Raw genomic sequence first — 21,716 nt, forward strand, 5'->3', positions numbered from 1 at the left:
ACACAATCAGGCTTGTTTGTTTACGTGTTGTCTACGGTTGCTTTTTCACTACACCAGCAGAGTTGAATAGTTGCAGAGTTGACTGGTTACGACCTGTAAATCCCAGAACATTTACTGTTCTGGCCCTTTGCAGAAAAAGTTTGCTGACCCCTGATCTAGCAAATAGGGAGAAGAGTCTCCAGGGAAACATTAGAGAATGACAGCAAGGCTCCTTGAGCCAGGTTATTGGGTGAAGAGGAACCAAAGCGGGTGCACGCACTTTGGGGCCGTGGTTCAAAGCCAAACCGTGATGATTCAGAGGGCTGGAGCCTGGGAAGGCGTGGCCCCACTCCTGCCCCGCCTCTCCTACAAAGCGATTGGTTGCGGAAGGGACTACAAACCGGTGCATCATGGGAGTGGCCCAGACCGCAGAGGTGCATGATGGGCGGGCTTTAGCTGGGCCTGAGCATGAGGAACAGTGTTGACCCTGAACTACAACGCAGAGCATCTCGGGAGGCCTGCTCAAAGATCTGTGGGAAGCGACAGGACTCGGTGAGATAACGGCTGTGCCAAACGGGCGGCGGGGATGCTTAGACCAGGGCGGGGAGGCGGGCCCGTCGGGGTCGGCCCCGCCCCGCCTCCCCTGAGCCATCGCCGGCCTTGGCGTGCTCTCCCGCAGGATGGGGCGAGTGGCCGCACCTGTCCACCGGATGCTGAGGGCCCATCCTTCCCCTCCAGCCCACCCATGCCCGGCTACGAGCTGCCCGTGGCTACGTGCGTGGACATGTGTCCGGCCGCTGAGCGCGCCCAGCGCGAAAAGGAGCGCCGCCTGCACCGCTTCGAGGTGGCGCCGGGGTGTCGCGGGCACAGGCCCCGAGCCGACCCGCAGCGCGCAGTGAAGGAGTACAGCCGGCCGGCCGCCGGGAAGATCCGGCCCCCACCGAGTCAGCTGCGTCCGCCGTCCGTGCTGCTGGCCACCGTGCGCTACCTGGCCAGCGAGGTGGTGGAGCGCACCGACGCGTCCCGCGCAGAGGTAGCCAGCTTCGTGGCGGACCGGTTGCGCGCCGTGCGGCTGGACCTGGCGCTGCAGGGCGCGGGCGACGTCGAGGCGGCGTTGGTGCTGGAAGCGGCGCTGGCAGTGCTGCTGGCAGTGGTGGCGCGGCTCGGACCCAGCATAGCGCATGGCCCAGCGGACCCGATGTTGCTGCAGGCCCAGGTGCAGGAGGGCTTTGGTTCTCTGCGGCGCTGCTATGCGCTGGGCGCCGGGCCCCACCCCCGCCAGGCCACCTTCCAGGGCCTCTTTCTGCTCTATAACCTAGGTGAGTCGGGGTCCCCGCGATAGAACAAGGGGCAGGCGGCCCTCCGTGAGGACAGTGGACGCCGGGAAAGGAAGGAGAAGCTTTAAAACCTCACCAGTAGCTCCGTCTCCATCCCTGCCTCCTAAATGTGTGTCTCAGCCAATGCACAAGATGCACCGAGCCCCTACTTGGACCTTCTGGCCTGTCTCTTCCCATCTTTGGGTCTCAAGTTTCTCGTTACAGAAGTGGAGGGGATGGGGTTAGAATGGGACAGTTGACCTCGACAGTGGTTTTCAAGCTTTTTTTTAAATCTCCAATTCAGTCAGTGTTACAAAGCATCCAAGAACACATATGCTAACAAACGTATCTGAAACAGAAGGTTCAAGACTAGATCTTTTCTATGGATGGATGGTGCATTTTAATAAATTCTATTTAATTGTAATAAAATGCTGTTGACTTCACAACCCACTAATGGGTCAGAAGCCTCAGTTTACAAAAAGTGACCCAAGTTTCCAGTGTCGTGATTCTTGGAAGGGGAGCAGAGGCAGCATATTTGAAAAAAATAATTGCCTCACCAGGCGGACAGAGGAGGACGTGGCAGAAGCAACTCCCAAATCTTGGGGCAGCCTGGGCAGTGGAGAAAGGGCTGGGTTGGAAGTCAGAAAACTCCGATTTGGTTGGGTCAAGTTCTACTACATACAAACTCTAAGGCAGTCTGAGGCAAGTCATTAAATTATCTGGGCCTGTTTCCTTCCTCTGTAGACACTGCCTCACTTTATTATGAGGACCCAGACTATTTGAAGGGGTTCTCCAACCTCTGGCAACAAATTCTGATATGGCTTAGGAAGGGGCCAAGGGGGAAAGGGGGAGGGAGGGTGGGCTTGGCCCGGGGGAGCGGCGTGGCCAGACTGGGAGGTGGGGGTGGGGTGGGGAGTGAGGTAGGGTGATGAGCTCCCTGGAGGGCCGGAAGCAGGTGGCAGTGGCTGAAGACCGGAGCAGGTGGCAGGGGAGATAGGGGGAGACCTAAGGGGATGGCACGGAAGGTGGGCCTGCTCCAGAAGGAATCAGCGGCCTCATTCGGCTTCCTGCCCTCACAGGCTCGGTGGAGGCCCTTCACGAGATTCTGCAGCTGCCCACTGCCCTGCGTTCCTGCCCAGCCCTGCGCACTGCCCTGGCAGTCGACTCTGCCTTCCGCGAAGGCAACACTGCACGCCTGTTTCGCCTGCTCCGGACCCTGCCCTACCTGCAGAGCTGCGCCGTGCAGTGCCATGTGGGCCGTGCCCGCCGGGGAGCCCTGGCCCGCCTCGCTCGTGCCCTGAGCACCCCCAAAGGCCAGACCTTGCCCCTGAGCTTCATGGTCCACCTGCTGGCCCTGGATGGGCCCAAGGAGGCACGGGACCTGTGCCAGGCCCATGGACTGCCCTTAGATGGACAGGAGAGAGTTGTGTTCCTGAGGGGTCGCTACACTGAGGAGGGGCTGCCACCTGCTGGGACCTGCCAAGTACTGGTGGGGAACAAGCTTGGAGGGCGTACCCTGGAAGAGGTGGTCATGGCAGAGGAGGAAGATGAGGCTGTGGACAGACCCAAGTCTGCGGCATGAGGAGGGCTGTGCAGTCTCCTAGAGCCCCAGGACTGGGGCTGAAGCGCTCAGGGTTTTTTTTTCATGATTCCCACACAGTAAAAGGAACTGATTGGGCATCCCTGGTGGCGCAGTGGTTAAGAATCCACCTGCCAACACAGGGGACACGGGTTTGAGCCGTGGTCAGGGAAGATCTCACATGCCACGGAGCAACTAATCCCGTGCGCCACAACTACTGAGCCTGTGCTCTAGAGCCCGCGAGCCACAACTACTGAAGCCCACGCGCCTAGAGCCCGTGCTCCGCAACCAGAGAAGCCATCTCAACGAGAAGCCCACACACTGCAATGAAGAGTAGCCACCGCTCACCGCAGGTAGAGAAAGCCTGCGTGCAGCAACAAAGACCCAACGCAGCCAAAAATAAATAAATAAAATAAGTCTAAAAATAAATAAATGAAAGGAACTTGTCTTGCAGGGACAACAGCTAGGCTCAATTTATTTGGGGAGGGCAGGGAGGAGTTGAGACATGCTAGGGGCGTGGGGGGAGAGGAACCCAAATCGGGCAATGCCCTATCCACCCTGGGCCTCAGTTTCCCCGCTGGTCACTGAGGAGTAGCTCTGGCGGTCTCTGAGTTGACATCTAAGGTTGCCATTATGCGTCCCATCCTCACCCACCCACCACCGAGAGCAGTTGGTGGTTTCGCCATCCCCACCATCCCTATCTCCTTTTCACCCTCTGCCAACCAAGAGCCAGGAAGAGGGAAAGTTTCATCTGGGGCTTGTCACTCCCTTCAAGTGTCCGCACTGGTGGGGCCCTGAGCTGTTGCCTCAGAAGTTTGAGAGGGTCCTGGGGTCGTGCCCTTTCCTAGCGTCAGGAGAGACGGGGACGCACTCAAAGAAAACTGGAGTGGGAGAGGGTTAGGATAAAGGGTGGGGATGGGAGCTGAAGCATGAGGGCTAGGGTCAGAGGTCAGCCACAGGCCTCAGGGTGGCTGCTGCGCCCTCCAGGGCCACCACCAGGATGCTGAGCTGCCTCTGCACCTCAGCCCAGGCTGCAGATCCGGGGCCTGTGTTCATGGCCTTGGAGCAGGCATTGGACAGGCCCGGGAACGTGGCTACAGAGCCGGTGCGGGGTGCCCAGAGCACATGGCTGACAGGAGAAATGGGGGAGGATCAGGACCATTCAGGGGCCAGGAGAGAGGGGAGCTTGAGCTTGGAACAGCTCCTGTATACAGCTAGGCACAAAAGCCCCTCTCCACTGGTGGTGGGAAAAGATGTAGGTTCTAGTCCCAGGGTGACCTTCACCGATTTGCCTCCCATCCTTTGAGCCTGACTCCCCAGCTGTCTCAAGGGACTGGGTTGTTCTCTAAAGGCCAGCAAAACTGACATTTTTGTCCCTCTGGCGGGTGCCCATTGCCCAGCCTCATCTCACTGCGCCTCCCAAGAGCTTCAGGATAGGCTCACCTGTAGTAGCGTTCCTCTGGGAAGGCTCGCGAATTCAGGAAAGTCCGTTCCAAGAGCATCAGCTGGTCATTGAGCATCCGCACCTGCAGGGCGCTGGAGGTGACAGGGCCCTCTGGTCACCCTACAGCCAGCAGCCCAGCTACCAGCCTGCATCCTGCCCTGGATGCCGCCCTCCCAGACACCTGCTTGCAGCCCTTGCTCACTCAGGGGTGCCCTTCTGCAGTGCTGATGTGTGTTGGCCCAACACCGTGGCTGCCTCCTCAAACTTCTCCACTGCGGTCACCAGAGGTCCTGTGGGGAACAGCCAGCATCTTAGCCCTGGGGGTGCAGAGCTCCCCATGCCTCAACGTTGGGGGGGCTCCGTACCCAGGCTGATGTTGTGCTGCTCCAACAGGCCACCAAGGTCCTTCTGGGCAGCCTGCAGGAGGCTGTGGAGGGTATCGCTGTAGTCACTGACGTTAAGAGGCAGGAATAGGCTGTCACTGAGCCGGAGAAGCACACTGCCCACGATCTGGGCCACGGCCTGATGGCTGCTGAACCCTTGCAGGAAGCGCAACAAGGCCAGGGCTCAGTCTTCAGCCCATCCTCCTCCAGCCTCAGGATGCCCCTTGCCCTTGTCCTCACCAGGGTCCACAAACTTGTCCACATAATCAAAGGTGTCAAAGGCTGTGTGGTAGGTAGGGTAGATCCGGGCTGAGGTCTTGCTCTGGGGGAACAAGACCCAGAGGTGACAAGCTTGGGATGGGAAGTGGAAGGAAGTGTACAATGTAGAGACATTATTTCAATTCAATTGTCACCACACCTGTGAGGAAGGTTCTAGAATTCCTATTTTACAGAGGTGGAAGCAGGCTCAGAGAGGTTAAGTAATCTTCCTGACATCACACAGCTAATAAGTGGCAAAGCTGGGTCAGGTGCCAGTTTCCCGTTTCACATGAAGGAGGAGAACCTGGGGTTTGCAGTCAGACAAGAGGATTCAAATCCCAACTCCACCACTCAAGAGTGGTGTAGCCATGGAGGGGAGAAAGGGCCTTTTGGAGCATCAAACAGGGAGACAGTTTGGGCACTCTGCATCCCTTATCTCATTTTACCCTCAGACCACCCCTGGTTTATACTGTTATTTAATCTATTCTGAGATAAACATTTTAAGATCTCTGGAATCAGGATGCTTCTTACAGTCAGTGTCATCCTGCAACTAGTTGACAGTGCTTTTTTCCCTCCTGAGTAGTGCATATCATAACAGTGCATCTTATATTCAGTTGTATCTCTTTTTTTTTTTTTTTTTTTTTTTTTGCGGTACACCAGCCTCTCACTGTCGTGGCCTCTCCCGCTGAGGAGCACAGGCTCCGGACACGCAGGCCCAGCGGCCATGGCGCACAGGCCCAGCCGCTCCGCGGCATGTGGGATCCTCCCGGACCGGGGCACGAACCCGTGTCCCCTGCATCGGCAGGCGGACTCCCAACCACTGCGCCACCAGGGAAGCCCAGTTGTATCTTAAATTTGATAAAATAACATAGATGAGGGTGAACATGCTCAAGAGAGGTAAAGAAACTTGGCTGAGGTAGCACAGCTACTGAGTGATGGAGCCAGATTCAGTTTGCACTGGAGCGGCCCGAAGGAGAGGAGGGGCTGGTGGAGCAAGGAACCGGGCTGGGGGACGGAGGGGTGTCCGCTTACCCGGTCATAGGTGTAGGCGATGTCCATGGAGGAGATGCCCAGGAAGTGAATGAAGGGTGCGTAGTCGCTGCCCGCACCCAGAGTGCCCAGGCTGCGGGAAGGAAGATGGTTAGGCTGCAGGGCGCTGGGCCAGCTCACCAGCCCGGAGTCCCCATCCCGGCCCTGGGCTCACCTGGGGACCAGGCCATACACCGGGCTGCTACGGTTGGAATATCTGATCCAGTTGTCATAGATGCTGAGACTGCTGGGGCCTGGTGCGGGGATCTGAGCGGAGGGGGATCTAGTCTCGGAGCTGGCCCCTCCCCAGGCCCAACGACCAGGCTGGTCCTCCGCTCTGCCCACCCGAGTTTCCAGCCCACGCACAGTCCTGCGGGTCCTACAAGGCCCACCCCGCAGCCTCAGTCCCACCCCCGGCCCTTCTAATAAGTACCAGCTCCAGCTCCGCCTACCCCGTGTAGCCCCGCCCCGCCCGTCCTCTTCCCAGCCCAGCTCCCAGCCCCTCCCATTTCCACCTGTTTGGTTGCAGAGAAGATGACGCTTTGGACCGGGGGCGTCCCCTGCGCCCTCAGGGTGGCATTGGCTGTGAGGGGATCCGAGAAAGACTCTATTCGGGCCCCGCCCTTTCGTTTCCCTCCTCCCCGAGTAAGCCCAGCCGCCCCTCATACCAAACACCGAGGTGTCCACGTTGATGTAGGCGACGGCGCGCTCCTGCAGCTTGCTGAAGAACTCCTGCAGGAGGGTGGGAGCCCGTCAGCCCCGCGCTGCCCTGCCCCGGAAGCCCCCTCGAGCGGCGAGCTGCGGGGCTCGCTCACCTCCGTGAATTCTGTGGAGCCGATGAGCCCAAACTCCTCTGCCCCCCAGCTCGCAAACACGATTGATCTTCGGGGACGCCAGGTGCCTGGGGAGGGGGATAAAGGGCTGGAGGGCAAGATCCCTCGGATCCTGGGGTGGCTTAAGGGGAAGGTTGGGGATGTGGAGAGGAGGGGGGGCTGGAACGGGCGGGGCACAGGCGACTGGAGGTAGGTCCTGGCACCTCCCTGGCCAAGCCTTCCCTGAGGCTCCATCCTCCTTTTTTTTTCTTTCTTTCTTTTTTTTTTTTGTGGCACGCGGGCCTCTGTGGCCTCTCCCATTGCGGAGCACAGGCTCCAGACGCACTGGCTCAGCGGCCATGGCTCACGGGCCCAACCGCTCCGCGGCACGTGGGATCCTCCCGGACCGGGGCACGAACCCGCGTCCCCTGAATCGGCAGGCGGACTCTCAACCACTGCGCCACCAGGGAAGCCCTCCATCCTCCTTTTACCAGCGCCCCTCCGCTTCTGTGACACCCCCCAACATTGTCGCCAACACCGATCTCCCTCCAGCAGATGGTCCCTTCTGCCAGAATGCCCTATCCCCCTCTTCTCTCTGGCTATGCTGATTAGAGGTCCCCCAACTCTCTCCTCCATGCATCCTGTGCAAAACTCTCCCCTAATCGTCTTCACTTGGCGATGATACATTCACATTCTCCTTAGAGCGTTATCCACATTGAGCTAATCCTTACAACACGTCGTGAGGGACAGACTATGACTGTCTCCACTGAGGAAACTGAGCCATGGAGAAGTTTAATGACTTGCCAGGATTACACAGCTGGCAGGCAGCAGAGCCAGGGTTCAAATCCAAGGCCTGGCTCCAGAGTCCAGGGGTTTAACCAATGCCCCACATTGCTTCTCATAGCCTCCTGAAGCCTGGCTTCCATCTCCAGTCTCTGTGCCCTTGCTGTTCTTGCCACAGGCCTCAGCCACCTCCCGGAAGCCTCCGAGGTCCTTGCTTGCCCCCTCACCGCCTTCAGACTCCCCCTCCCCCTCCACAGCACTATGGGCTCCTGGTTATGCTCCCATCTCTGGATGCAACTCAGTCCCCTTTGATCATTCCTCATCTTTTTGTTTTAAACCCAAATTTTTAAGTATAGGGACTTCCCTGGTGGCGCAGTGGTTAAGAATCCGCCTGCCAGTGCAGGGGACACGGGTTGGAGCCCGGGTCTGGGAGGATCCCACATGCTGCAGAGCAACTAAGCCCGTGCGCCACAACTACGGAGCCTGCGCTCTAGAGCCCGCGAGCCACAAGTACTGAAGCGCACGTGCCTAGAGCCCGTGCTCCGTGCTCCGCAACAAGAGAGGCCACCGCAGTGAGAAGCCCGCGCACCGCAACAAAGAGTAGCCCCCACTCACCGCAACTAGAGAAAGCCCGTGCGCAGCAATGAAGACCCAATGCAGCCAAAGAAGTAAAATAAAATAAGTAAAGTACTTTGCCCATTTAAAAACAAATAAAAGTTTTCAGAACAATTGGCAAAATTGTTAATTTCCTGATTCTGAGCATTGCACTGTGGTTATGAAAGAAAATGTCCTTATTTTTAGGAAATATACAGCTCTGCCACCTGGTCCAGCTGCTCCTTCCCACATGCTGTGCCCTCCACCTGGATCTCCACCCCTACCGCTCCCAGAACTGCCGCCTCCCTGAGCTCTGGCTTGCATCTGGAAAGCCTGGTAGATATTTTTCCTTATAGCACGTTTCACAGTTGTCATTACAGCATGAACTCTGGTGTTCACTGGGGGATGTCCCGTGCCTAGAACTGGCCTGGCACATAGTAGTCATGGGGGACATATTTGTTGAGTTGATGATTGTCCATCACCCCTGCCTCAACTGGGCTGAGACTCCCTGAGGGCAGAGCCTGGGCACTGCCTCGCTCGAGGCCACATCTGGCCTCGCTTCATTGGAGAGGCCCAGGAAACCCTCAGAAGGTATTGCACAAGTTCCCTGTACCACACTGGGCTACTCGAGCGAGACCAGGGCTGGTGTCCATGCATGTCTGCCCCCAGGGCCCTCAAGCTTCGCCCAAGTGGGCACTGGAGAATGAGAGAGAGGAGGGGGGACAGGACGCCCAAAAGCTCAGGGAGAACTGGGCTGGAGGCGACCTCCTGGGGAGAGAGTCCCTGGACCAGGGGAGCACGATCCGCTCACCCTTCTTCAGCAGAGTCCCCAGAACGCGGGAGAGCTCCAGGAGGACAGCAGTGCCACTGCTGGGGTCCACGGCCCCGTGAACCCAGCTGTCCCGGTGGTTTCCATACAGCACATAGCGGTCTGGCGGGAGGAGCAGAGTCAGACACCCAAAAGGAGGAGCGAGGGTGGGCGGGGCAGCCAGGCTGGGCAGAGGGGGCGTGGTCAGGGGCGCTCAGAGCAGGGCCGGGTCCTGGGGGTGCAGGGAGCAGTGAGGCGGTGCTCATCAGGCTCCACGGCCCCACGGATGATCCCCAGGACGTTGGAGGAGTTCCGCAGCTCCAGGCGGTTGTAGACACTCATGTTCACCTGGCTGGGGGAGCATAGGGGTGTTAGGAGTCTTCCCCTCCACCAAAGTAGGAGAAACTGAGGCCCAGAGCAGGAAAGGCACCTGGCAAAGTCACTTGCCCGGAAATACCGGGAGAGACAGCGAGGCTAGAGCCCAGCTCTTCCGATTCCAATTCTCCTTTGTACTCACTCACTTATTGGATACCTAGTGTATGCCAGCAGTGTGCCAGGCTCTGGGCGATGACTGAGACAGACATGGACCCCACCCTCGTGGGGCCTCCCTCTCCTGAGGGAGGCAGACCCCAAGGAAGTGAACAACTGTAGGCAGTGAAGCGGCTTGGGAGGACACTGACAAGGTACCTGGTGGCAGGTGGGGAGGTTAGTGCAGGCCAGGAACGACAGAGCCTGGGGAAGGATGTTCCCACCAGCAGGAACAGCAAGTGCAGAGGCCCTGATGTGGGAAGGAGCTGAGTGTGTTCAAGAGAGGGGACGGCTGGAGAATGGAGGTCCAAGATGAGGTGGGGGGGACCCCACAGGGCCTTGTGAGGCACGCAGCTGTTTCACAGGCTTCCCCAAAGACAAGACAGATATTCTGGAATCAGGGAGGGGTTGGGAGACAGGAGAAAGGGAAAGGCCAGGACTTGAAGTGAGCACTGAGGAAACCAGGGTCAGGGAAGCATAACAAGGGAAGAGAAGGGGAGCGCTGGGGGAGGAGGGGGCCCCATCTCACCTGCCTGCTGGGAAGATACCATCAGAACGGAAGCCGGGCCCCAGCTTGTAGTCACAGCCCAGGGCTCCCTGCCAGGCAGCCGGGGCTGAGGTTCCCTGCAGGTTGCTGGGGAGGAGGGGGAGGCCCATCAGAGCAAATATGGGAGCAGGGGTTGAAGTTTGGGGGCCACTGGAGAGTGGGAAGGAGACCCCAGGGCAAAAGCTCACCAGAGAAGGACTTCTGCATCCTTGAAGCCAATGGGCTGAGTAGGAATTGGGGGAAATCCAAAGGCATTGTCAGAGTCCAGGCGGAAGGAGGAGGGGTTGGCTGGAAGGTAAGGAGTCAGGGGGTCCCCAAAATACTCAAAGTAGGAGCCTCATTCCACCCCCGAGGGAGGAAGGCCCCAAGAGTGCGGGAAGGTCTCGTTCGGCAAGCTTTTCCCGTCGTTGATATCTCCAGGGTCCGTGTACACCAGCACCCCAGCCACCCCATACTTGGCAGCATTCACAGCCTGCAGAAGGCAGAGGAGGCTGTGTTTAGGGGAGGAGCAATAGGGGGGCACATCTTGTTCCTCTTCCTCCCTCCCTCACTGTGAAAGCCAGGACAGATCTGTCTTCCCACTGGCAAGATGATACTTACACGAGTCATTTGTTGCAGTGCTGCTTGAGACAGCAAAAGACTGTTGAGCCTAGGCAGTGGCTCATCAATGGGGTCATTAAATAAACGGAGGTGCCCTACAGTGGAGTACAATGCAGCTGTATAAAAGAAGGAGGATGTGCTCCTAAACCCATGTTCATATAAGCACTGTTCATAGTAGCCAAAAGGTGGAAACAACCCAACTGTCCATCACTGATGGATGGATAAGGAAAACCTAGTATATAACATGCAAAGGAATATTACTCAGTCTTAAAAAGGAGTGACGTTCTGATACATCAATGAACTTTGAAAACATTACGCTAAGTGAAATAATCCAGACACAAAAGGACAAATATCACATGATTCCTCTTATGTGAGGTACCTAGATGAGGCAAATTCATAGAGACAGAAAGTCAAGTAGAGGTTACCAGGGGCTGCAGAGGGAGAATGAGGGAGTTAGTGTTTGATGGGTACAGAGTTTCATCTGGAACCATGAAAGCATTCTGGAAATGGATAGTAATGACGGTTGCACAATATTGTGAAGATCCTTAATGCCATTGCATTGTACATTTTAAAAATGGTTAACCTGGTAAACTGGTAAAATACATGCTACATACATTTTAGGACAGTAAAAACAAAACAGTACATTAAAAAAAAAAAAAAAAAGATCAAGGACGGAGTTTATGTACCAATTGAGAATGATCACCAGGCTGTATTAAGGTGAAAAAAGCATAGCTCAGAACAGTATTTGTATGCTACTTTTATATAAAAGGAGAAGGAAGTAAGAATATATCTTCATATGTTCTTCTTCCCAAAGAAACTCTGGATACATATCCCATAAATAAACAAACAAGCTACCTTTTTGGAGGATGGCATTATGAGAAAACTGTTTCACTCTATGCTTTTTTTTTTAAACTGGAGGTTTCATAATCTGTATCATTCCACCACGCCTGTTCGCCGTTCTTTTCTTCTCTTTTCCTTCCATTTTTTTACCCCCAGCTCTTATCATGGGCGCTTCTTTTATTTATTTATGTATTCATTTTACTTCTTTTTAAATTGTGATAAAGTACACATAACATGACATTTACTGTCGTAACCATTTTAAAGCGTACAGTTCGGAGGCATGAAGTATATTCCTCTTAGTGTGCAACCTTCATCTCCATTCACCTCCAGAACTCTCTTCGTTCTGCGGATTTGAAACTCTGGACCCACTAAAGACTAACTCCCTAGTCCCTGCTTCCACTATATACCTTTTTATATTTAAAATAAATTAGTAAGTAAACATTGAAGAAAACACAGACATATAACCCTCAGTCAAAATTTTGTGTTGAGGGCTTCCCTGGTGGCGCCGTGGTTGAGAGTCCGCCTGCCGATGCAGGGGACACGGGTTCGTGCCCCGGGTCGGGAAGATCCCACAGGCCGCGGAGAGGCTGGGCCCGTGAGCCATGGCTGCTCAGCCTGCGCGTCCGGAGCCTGTGCTCCACAACGGGAGAGGCTGCAACAGTGAGAGGCCCGTGTACCGGTAAAAAAAAAAAAAAAATTTGTGTTGAAAAGAAGCAAGTTGTGAGGGAGGGGACAACATGAGGGATTTAAGTCGAATGTTCAGAAGAACTACGTCACAGGAGGACTTAGACTTCCAGAATATACCAAAGCTGAAAAATGTGCCCAATTCCTTTATTTCCCAAGGCTCAGGGAGGTTAGGGGAGATATCCAAGGTCACACAGCACCTAAGTGTTCTTTGGGCCAATCAATGGGCTAGAGCCTGGCTGGGCAGAGTGCCAAAGCAGGCCATTGGTGGGTGGAAGGAGTCCTTCACCCTCTCCTGCCCCGAGCCCAGGGCTTGGCCTACCCCTCAGCCCTGCTGCATCCCCTTCCCCGCACATCCTCCCGTCCACTGCCAGCCCCCCTCCCCACCCAGCCCCTTGCACTGGGGCCTGCTGCTTACCTTAGCCCCGCGCCCTACACCCCCATAGCGGGTCAGGACGATGCTATCTTGGAGTTTGATGCCCTGATGGTATAGCTCCATGAAGTCTTCTTCCGAGCCCCGGTTGGCATAGACGAGGAGGCCCTGTTCCCCAGAGAAGGTGACCCTTAGAGCCAGGCCCAGGAAAGAAGGGGAAAGGCTGAGTGGCAGGATGAAGGATTTAGATTCTGTCCCCCAACCTCGCCTAGAGCTTATAAGCTCCCCAAGACAAAGTCACACCTGGTTTGCTCTGTGTCCAGGTAACCTGTATCAGGCCTGGCTTTGAGCCAGGCCCATTAGTGTTTGTTGAATGACTAAGCGATGGGCAAAAGGAGTCGTAGTGGAGTGTGGAAGCAAGTAAATTCTGGGTGGGGCTGAGCCCCAGTTGAGGCACTTTTCTTCAACTGCCTGTGGGTCAGGATGGGAGCAGATGGGGTAGAAGCCAGTGGGAGCTGGGCCATGGCAGTGGGGAGGGGGTGTCCCAGGCCCACCTGTGGGCCTCCGGGGGGAGCATAGGCAGCATATGGTGGCACGACATTGGGGTCCCCGTGCTCCCCAGTCAGGTTCTCTTCACTTCGTTGGGAGGAGAAGAGGGTGTCCCCAGCAGGACCCACTGTGGAGAGAGGGCAGTGTCCGGGCTGGGCCCGGCAGCTCCCCCAGCCCACAGGCTTCCCCAGGCCAGAGCAGGACCTCACCAACATCCACACGGTTGGGCTGCTCCTGGCTGGGGAAGGACAGCAGCACTTCGTACTCAGAGGTCCCGGCTGAGTCCAGGCCCGACTCCGGGTCCTGCCAGCGCCGCAGTAGCAGCTGCACCAGCGCCTCATCCCGGGGGCTGGTGGCCAGGTGCGGCTCCTTGGAGAGTTCTCTGCAAGGTGGGCCCAGGGTCAGGGAGGAGCCTCTGGCAAACAGGAGGGGCACATGGGCAGGCCTCTCACCTAAGGTTCTCCCGGATCCTGTTGGCATCGAGCTGTCCCATGACAGCCTCAAGGATATCCAGGTCCAGGTCCTGGGAGGCTGAGGTACTGGGGGCTGGCAGGTCAGTCCCCTTGGGGATGACAAAGTGGCCCAGGATGATCCCCAGCCCCAAGAGGGCAGCGGCCCCCAGCACACTTCCAAGCACCTTCACGCACTGCATCCTGTGAGTCTTGGCCAGCTGGTGTGGCTCCTTATAGATGGGGTGTCGGGTCCAGTTAACCATTACCTAATAGGTGGCCCTGCCCTTTGGCCACTAGCTGGCAGGGAAAGTAAGGGTGTGTCCTGCAGGAAGGGCCAGGAGCTCTTCACATCCAGCTCGATTTCTGCAACATTCACTTGGAAGAGACCTCCAAGGGGCATCAAATCCACACGTGGACGCTGAGGCTTGGAGAGGGACAAAGTTTCACCCACGTTCTTCCAATAGGAGAGGCCAGGGTAGGACTAGAGCTCAGCCCCTGTCTCCAGAGTGGGCTGGGCCTGCTGCCCACCATCCCTGCCTCTGTTTCCTTGGTGTCATTCCATCTCCAGCACACCCAGCCCTGGCTACTTGACTGGGTTTTAAGTTCAAATCCCATCCTTTGCTAGACTTAAGTTGTGTGACCTTAGGCAATTCACTTAGCTTCTCTGAGCCTGTTTTCTTAGCTGTAAAATGGGATAATAGAACCTATTTCACAAAACTGTGGTGCTGTTTTCATTAAACAAGGCCACATCTGTAAAAATGTCTAGCGTGGTGTTGGGCCCATAGTAGGAACTCAGTACATTTTAGCCACTCCTGCCTCATCTGACCCCTTAAAATGCTAAGCCTAGAGCTAAGGGAAGAAGAGGGACTCAGAAGAATTCTCTGTCACTATCCTGCAGGGGTCCCAGTTTATGGGAGAAAGTGGGACTCTTAGAAAAGGAGACTGGGGACTTCCCTGGTGGCGCAGTAGTTAAGAGTCTGCCTGCCAACGCAGGGGACACGGGTTCGAGCCCTGGTGCAGGAAGGTGCCACATGCTGCAGAGCAACTAAGCTTGCGAGCCCCCACTACTGAAGCCCGTGTGCCTAGAGCCCGTGCTCTGCAACAAGAGAAGCCACCGCAATGAGAAGCCCACGCACCGCAACGAAGAGTAGCCACCACTCGCTGCAACTAGAGAAAGCCTGCGTGCAGCCACAAAGACACAACACAGCCAAAAAGTAAATTAAATTAAAGAAAAAAAGAAAGGAAGACTGTTCTAGAGGACAGAGCCGGAGAAGCACACTTTCCTGACAAGCTGATCTCCATCCCCTGACCCTACCAGGAATCCATCCATCCACTCATTCATCCATCTATTCATTCATCCATCCATTCATTTATTCACTCCTTCACTCATACCTGCAAGCATCTTTCATTTATTCAACCCTATGCCACATCCATGCCAGGCCCTGGGGAAGCCAAGGTGCCCAGGAACTCAAGTCTAGCAGGGGAGTCAGATAGGCTTTGGGTTCAACCATGTGGTAAGCGCCCCTATAGAGGGAGGACCAACATGCCCCCAGTGGAGAGAATGACAAATTCTGTCCAGAAGGGAACACTTGAGGGGAATCTTCCAAGGATGAGAAGGCATTCAGCATGCAGAGAAGGCAAGGGGCAGGCCATCCTTACAGATGGCCTGGCATGTATAAGGGCTGAGAGGGAGAGGGAGCCACCAAGTACTCGGTATGAGCCTCTTTCCAACTTCATAGACAGCCAGGCAGGGCTGGGAAGGTCCCTGCGACTCAAGTGTGACTCCTTCCACCTGCCATGTCCTATCCTGCCTTGGGATTCTGCCCAGCCAGGCTGTAACCCATTGGTTTTTTTGTTTGTTTGTTGTTTAAATATTTATTTATTTGGGTACACTGGGTCCTAGTTGCGATGCATGGGCTTCTCCAGTTGTGGCACGTGGGCTCTCTAGTTGTGGCGCGTGGGCTCCAGAGTTTGTGGGCTCAGTAGTTGCGGTGTGCGGGCTTAGTTCCCCCTCAGAATGTGGGCTCTTAGTTCCCCAACCAGGGATAGAACCCACATCCCCTGCACTGGAAAGCGGATTCTTAACCACTGGACCACCAGGGATGTCCCCAGGCTGCAACCCATTCATTGGCCCAAAGATTCCTGGAAATCTGGGGGGGCTGGGTATGGTAGACTTTGTGTGTGCACGTGTGTGTGTGTGTGTGTGATTTCACAACACCCTCTCAGAGCAGCCCCCTTCCTACTGCTTACAGCCCCATTCATCTGCACCACCGTACCCACTTTCCCTTGTGCTGGTTGGGAGGGTTAGCGTGTTAGCGTGGCGGGACATGGGGTAGGGTATAGTGTGATCAGGGACTTCAGGAAGGTGCACCAGAAAGCCACAGTCCTTGGAGAGCTGATTATCAGCACCCAGGATATAATCTTATGAGAAGGCCATCAGTGTAGGGAGCACACACATTCCTTGTGAGGGCACAGGAGGACAGCCACCACCAGGCAGCCAGCCAGACACCAAGGTCAGCTGATAAGCTGAGGAACAGACGTGGTGATGACACCATGAGGCAGCAGCTCCATGGTCCGGCCCCACTCTCTCCTGGAAGGAGCATGTGAAGCCACAGACATGCCATCTGGACAAGAGCGTGTGACATCTGAGTGGGTGACACCGGAGAACTCCTGCTCAGGCTGTTGGAATCAGCTGACGTCTATGCTGCTGTAGGCACCAGACAATGACTCGATCAATCTTTTTTCCCCTTCTTGGCTGGGAAGAACGTATGGCCTTTCCCTGAACATTTTGGACTGTGAGTGTAGACGGAAATCCCTTCAAGGAGCTAATGCATTTGATTTCCTTTTTATCTTCCCACCTCGCTCCCTCCATCACTCGAACTTGGAGAGTTCTTCTATCCCTCCAGGACAGCCAGTCCATCGGTGCTAGCTCCTTTCCACTCTCCCTCACCTCCCACGTGTGCTATCCTCCCTCCTGGCCCAGCCTCAGTCCCTTGCAAACCCTCTCCACCCCCTTGATCCTCTCTGTTTTGGTCGCATTCACTGGAAAACCCCCGACCTGGTTACATCCGCCCCTCCACCTACTCTGAACCTGCACCCTTGACCCTGAATATGCCTGTGGAGTCAGATGACCTCACTCATCTCGCTTTAAGTTTATGATCCTAGACCTCGAACAGGCCCTCAGTACGGCCCGGCAGTCCTACCGTCCTTCCCCGGTCCACGCTCCCACCCTCACTCCTAGATGGCGGTTGCACATCCCCTCCTCTCTTCTCAAGCCTCCAACACATTCTCCTCCACCCTCACGCTCAGCTGATGACCGTGCTTCCTACCTCACTGAGAGAATCAGAGGGAACGTCACCGTGATGTGTGATCCACACCCCTGTCCAAGGCAGCCTCTCCCCTGTGCAGAGCCCACCCCCTTGCTGCTCAAGGACGTGGCCCCACAAGTCTCCCTGCCTTTAATGGATCACTTCCATCCACCTAAAGCCCCTGTTTATGTTGCTTAACACTATCTTTTAAAAAGATCTCTCAGTTCCACTTGCTTCTTTAGTAACCGTCCCATTTTTCTGTCCCCTTTTATGATAAAACTCCTCAGAAGAGTGGACCATGCTGGTCTCCAGATCCTCTCCTCCTGTTCTTTTTTTTTTTTTTTTTAATTTATTTATTTTTGGCTGCGTTGGGTCTTCATTGCTGTGCGTGGGCTTTCTCTAGTGGCGAGCGGGGGCTATTCTTTGTTGTGGTGCACAGGCTTCTCACTGCAGTGGCTTCTATTGTTGCAGAGCACGGGCTCTAGGCACACGGGCTTCAGTAGCTGTGGCTCGTGGGCTCTAGAGTGCAGGTTCAGTAGTTGTGGCACACGGGCTTAGTTGCTCCGCGGCGTGTGGGAGCTTCCCGGACCAGGGCTTGAACCCGTGTCCCCTGCATTGGCAAGCGGATTCTTAACCACTGTGCCACCAGGTAAGCCCTCCCGTTCTTTCTAGAGGCCACTCCATTCAGGCTTTACTCCACCAAAATTACTCTTGAAAACATCCACTTTGCTCCATGTTGCTGGATCCAGTGGTCAGTCCTGTCCTCTCTTCTTACCTGACCCGGCAGCAGCGCTGGTCACAGCTGATCAAGCGTCCTTGGATCGCTTCTCTAGCTACACCCATTTCCCAGGTGATCTCCTGACTGTAAATTCCACTGTGGCCCCTCCTTCAGGTCCTCCACATCTCTGCTCAAATGTCACTTCTGCATGAGTGCCACTTTCTCTAAATTGTGTTCCTTCTCCTCCCTCAGGCTTCCTCTCCGTCTCCAGCTTCATTTTTCTCCGTTGCATCTATCACTATCTGACATTAATTATTCCTTATCTCCCCTCCTAGAATGTAAGTTCTACTGGGGCCTGGATCTCTGTTTTATTCATCGCTGAATCTCCAGAACCAAGAGCAGTGCCTGGCACGTAGGAGGCACTCAGCAAATACTTTGTAGAATGCATGAAAAACTGACCCAAACGAGCTCAGTTCCTCCACCCTGGGCATTCGTACAGCTGTCTGATATTTAAGGTGTGTCCAGGGCAACCACAAGGGATACAAAAGGTGGGCACAGAACTCCTGGGAAACAGACCCCATCAGAACAAGCCTTAACAGGATTGCTGAGCCAGCCATGGGTAGGAGCCTGCATAGCACAGGGACTGTGGGATTTAACAGACCTCTAGGGCAGGATCTTTCTGAAGGATGATTCCCCTGGCTGGAGGGCAATGCTGCCAGGTGCAGGATAGGGGCCACCTTCTTGGGCAGGAATAGCAGGACCTTTAGGCTGGGCAGGAGTGGGGAGCCTGCTGGGAGCTTCTAGAGGTACCCCAACCCACTTCCACTGGGCCTCCGAAGCCAGTCGGAGGTTTGGGTAGATCCACTGGAGGTTGGCTTCAGAAGAGAGATGAGACCTTGCGGACACAAGAGGCTGATTTGCCAACCTGGCCCCAGCGCCTTGATGGCATAGAGGCTGGAAGATCTGGGCACAGCTTGTGACGAACACAGTAGCCTGCTTTGACTAGTAGTTCGGGGGAAATGTGTCTGTGTGTGAATTAAAATACCTGGTAATGCCCTGGGACCCACACAGCTTTGCCTTGGGACTTCCCCTTGAGAAGGGCTTCCTGACTGGGCTGCAGAATTGCAGGGACGTGGCATCAACAGTAGTGGTTGTAGGGACTGAGCTCGGGGCAATGCCGGGGCCCTGGGCTGCTGGGCTGTGGCCAGGATGCATTTGGGACATCTGTCAGCACTTCTGTGGTTTAGACATAACTGGGGAGGGGGCTCTGTAACCATCTCCATTTCCTGCAGCCAAGCAGCATGGATGTCGCCACATGTGCTTGCTTTCCCAGGCTGAGATGCTGGAGGCTTTTAGAAAAAACTCTTTAAAAAAAAAAAAAAATTGTGGATTATTTATACAGCAATAAAAGAACAAACTACATTTACATACTCTCACCTGTAGCAACATGGATGAATCTCACAAACGTAAAGATGAGCAAATGAAGCCTGACACAAAAGATAATATATTGTAGAATTCCATGTATATGAAGATTCAACTCATATGAATTTATATGAAGTATATTAGTTATAGGCTGTTGGAGGAGGTCATTGAGAGGACGTGACTGCCAGTTGACCCGTGAGTTGGGGCAACTGGGGGCTCCTCGCCCCTCCCCTGTCTTCAGAATGTCCGCTCTGCCCCACAGTTCCCACACTAGGAGCTGTTTTAAGGATGCAGCCTTGAGAGAGTAAGGTGGTGTTGAGACCATCTGGACTGAATACCTGACCAAACCCAGTTAAAGCCTCTATATAAATTTTCGGGATTCTGGCAGGCGGACGCAGGGATCTACTCGTCTTTTGGAGCCCAAGACAAGCCTTGTATGTAAGTTCCTTTGCTTATCAAAACTGCCGCCTATCTTGCCAAGGGTGGGGGGCAGGTGGAGAAGGGATGGATTGGGAGTATATAGAATGGATAAACAACAATGTCCTGCTCTATAGCACAAGAACTATATTCAATATCCTGTGATAAAACCAGCCTAAGGCAGACACTCCCCACTGTCCAGGTTATAACCTGGTGCCAGCAGAGACTTCACAGGGAAGACAGAGCTGTTCCAATTATGTATGTCTTCTGTAGAGGGGATTACTGAGACAGGGAAGAAAAGTGCAAGAATTGGTCGCTGGTGCTACATGGTGGCAGCTTTAACATTTCTCTGGCTTCTACTTTATTTTTTAAATATTTACGATTCTCACCTGCCCTAATCCAATATTTATAAAAGAGGCAGTCTAGAGAAAAAAAAATATATATATATCTCCTGTAATAAACCATATGGAAAAGAGTATGAAAAAGAATATATATATGTATAACTGAATCACTTTGTTGTATAGAAATTAACATAGCATTGTAAAACAACTATACTTCAATAAAATAAATTTAAAAAAACCTGCCACCTATCAAATGGGACAATGCTGATGACTGTATCTCGGTGATAGAAGCCCTTAAGTGCTTACATTGATTTAATCATTTAACTGTTGGTCCAGCTATCCCCCTCAATCTCAGTATCAGATGATTCCCTTCAGGAAAATAGCAAGATGGCTATACAGCTGGGTCACTGGTTGGCTAGGCCACTGGTCAAGAACCAATCAGGGAGATGCCTGGGAGCCCTGGAGCCATCCAGGGGAGGGTAGGGTCTTGGGAGAGGAGGAGAGCTCAGCTCAGCCTAAAGCTGTGACCAAATCAAACCTTCACTAATCAAGTGTGTCATCAGCTTTTGGCCTGGGCAAGGTCCCACGGGTCTGTTATAAGTCAAACCAGGTCTGGCAAGGGGCCACAAACCTGGATTTCCATCCTCTTGGCTAGTGTCCCCCCTGTAGTGGGTATAAGGCAGAAAGATGGTCACAGTTCTTTCTGTGTCATATTAGAGGATTCTGCCCAGTAAATAATACCACCCTTAGGGTTGATGGGACTTTGCAAAAAATTGCCCTATAGCATGTTGACTGATTTTGTATCTGATTTAGCAATCTTATTTCAGGATTCCTTCCCTTTTTCCCCCTTGAATATATATATGTGTGTGTATATATATATATATACACACACATATATATATGTGTATATATGTGTATATATGTGTGTGTGTGTGTGTGTGTGTGTGTGTGTGTGTGTGTGTGCCACTTTCTTGTATCCTCCTTTAAAGTGGCTTTGTCATCTTGCTGGCTCTGTCATCTCCCTCATTAGGGAGTTAAAAAAAAAATCTAAAGCACATTCCTTGTCTAGATGTATGGGAATTATTTCTAAGTTTTTGAATATTCTACCTATACATTCTCTGTGTGTCTCTGTCTCTCTGTCTCTCTGTCTCTCTGTCTCTCTCGTTACATCAGTAATCAGGGGATGCTTAGAAAGCCTCCCTGGGGCTGGACAGAGTCTGAGGGCAGCAAGGCTGATGGGAGCAAGCCTTGAGGGCCTGTCAATGGCCAGGGCACAGTGACCACAGCTGGACACTCAGGCCTATGGATGGGGTGGGGGTGGGACCTATGACCCAGGACAGGGAGAGCCCCACTGGTGAAGGGAAGCAGGTCTCAAGGGAGGCCCCAGGAGGCCCTGGCTGAAGGTGGGAGTGGGAATTCAAATTCCAGAAGCACCTCCAGGCCTGAAGCATGTTGCATGTTGGGCCCTTGGGAAGCTCTCACTACCGCCTCCCCCATGATTTGAGTAACAAAGAGGAAGAGACTTATCCAAGGCCATAGTGTGGGAAGTGGCTCTTCCCACCCCTCCCTAGTCTTCTGCCCTTTGGAGTTAGACCTGGGGCTTCCAGTCCTCCCCAGGAGAGGGTGTGGCCCCCTTCCAGTCCCACCCCAGGGCTTATCACAGGGGCATTGACCTTGAGGCTGATAAGAGCCAGACCTGGAGCCTCCTGGGGGCGGGGGCAGCTCAGGGCCGAGGGAGGTGGTGGGCGACAGCTTAGGGCCCACAGACAGGCAGGGGAGCCATGGATCAGCTGCGGAAACATTTACTGATGGGACTTGGAGAGGAGCGGCCAGAATGGCTTCCCAAGGAGATGTCCTATCTCCAGCCTTGGGCCTGGTTAGGGCTGACATTGGTTTCCATTGTCACGGGCAGTGTCAGGCCGCAGGATGACCAGTTCTGCCTTCTGGGAACC

At 54.4% G+C, this 21,716-nt stretch overlaps 2 protein-coding genes across 3 annotated transcripts; one reads left to right on the forward strand and one right to left on the reverse strand.

The window, feature by feature from the left end:
* The first annotated feature begins 209 nt into the window (after window positions 1–209).
* SAC3D1 (SAC3 domain containing 1) lies at window positions 210–3,521 on the forward strand. Of its 2 annotated transcripts, XM_081239859.1 has the most exons (3): window positions 210–531; window positions 718–1,298; window positions 2,375–3,521. In XM_081239859.1, the coding sequence occupies exons 2-3, from the start codon at window positions 725–727 to the stop codon at window positions 2,875–2,877; spliced, it is 1,077 nt and encodes a 358-aa protein (XP_081095985.1). In that variant the 5' UTR covers window positions 210–531; window positions 718–724; the 3' UTR covers window positions 2,878–3,521. The 2 variants fall into 2 exon arrangements, with proteins under 2 accessions (XP_081095985.1, XP_081095984.1); XM_081239858.1 differs by having other exon boundaries at window positions 210–1,298.
* Window positions 3,522–3,816: 295 nt separating this feature from the next.
* Window positions 3,817–13,758, reverse strand: NAALADL1 (N-acetylated alpha-linked acidic dipeptidase like 1; the record flags this gene model as incomplete). The annotated part of the gene is given in 19 exon segments (XM_081240641.1): window positions 3,817–4,003; window positions 4,318–4,410; window positions 4,521–4,608; window positions 4,684–4,857; window positions 4,942–5,023; window positions 5,992–6,082; window positions 6,164–6,255; window positions 6,504–6,571; window positions 6,657–6,720; window positions 6,804–6,889; window positions 8,989–9,108; window positions 9,252–9,337; window positions 10,043–10,147; window positions 10,249–10,397; window positions 10,401–10,532; window positions 12,603–12,725; window positions 13,112–13,233; window positions 13,316–13,488; window positions 13,559–13,758. Coding segments are annotated over 19 exon segments (2,235 nt in total).
* Window positions 13,759–21,716: the final 7,958 nt, after the last annotated feature.

Source organism: Mesoplodon bidens (genome assembly GCF_964165515.1).
Source record: "Mesoplodon bidens genome assembly, chromosome: 7".
Lineage (NCBI taxonomy): Eukaryota > Metazoa > Chordata > Mammalia > Artiodactyla > Ziphiidae > Mesoplodon > Mesoplodon bidens.

Excerpts from the sequence above, each read along its gene's own strand:
- SAC3D1 (XM_081239858.1), top strand. The coding sequence starts at position 566 with ATGCTTAGACCAGGGCGGGGAGGCGGGCCCGTCGGGGTCGGCCCCGCC. Across the intron at positions 1,299-2,374 it reads CTTTCTGCTCTATAACCTAG|GCTCGGTGGAGGCCCTTCAC; the intron begins GTGAGTCGGGGT and ends CTGCCCTCACAG.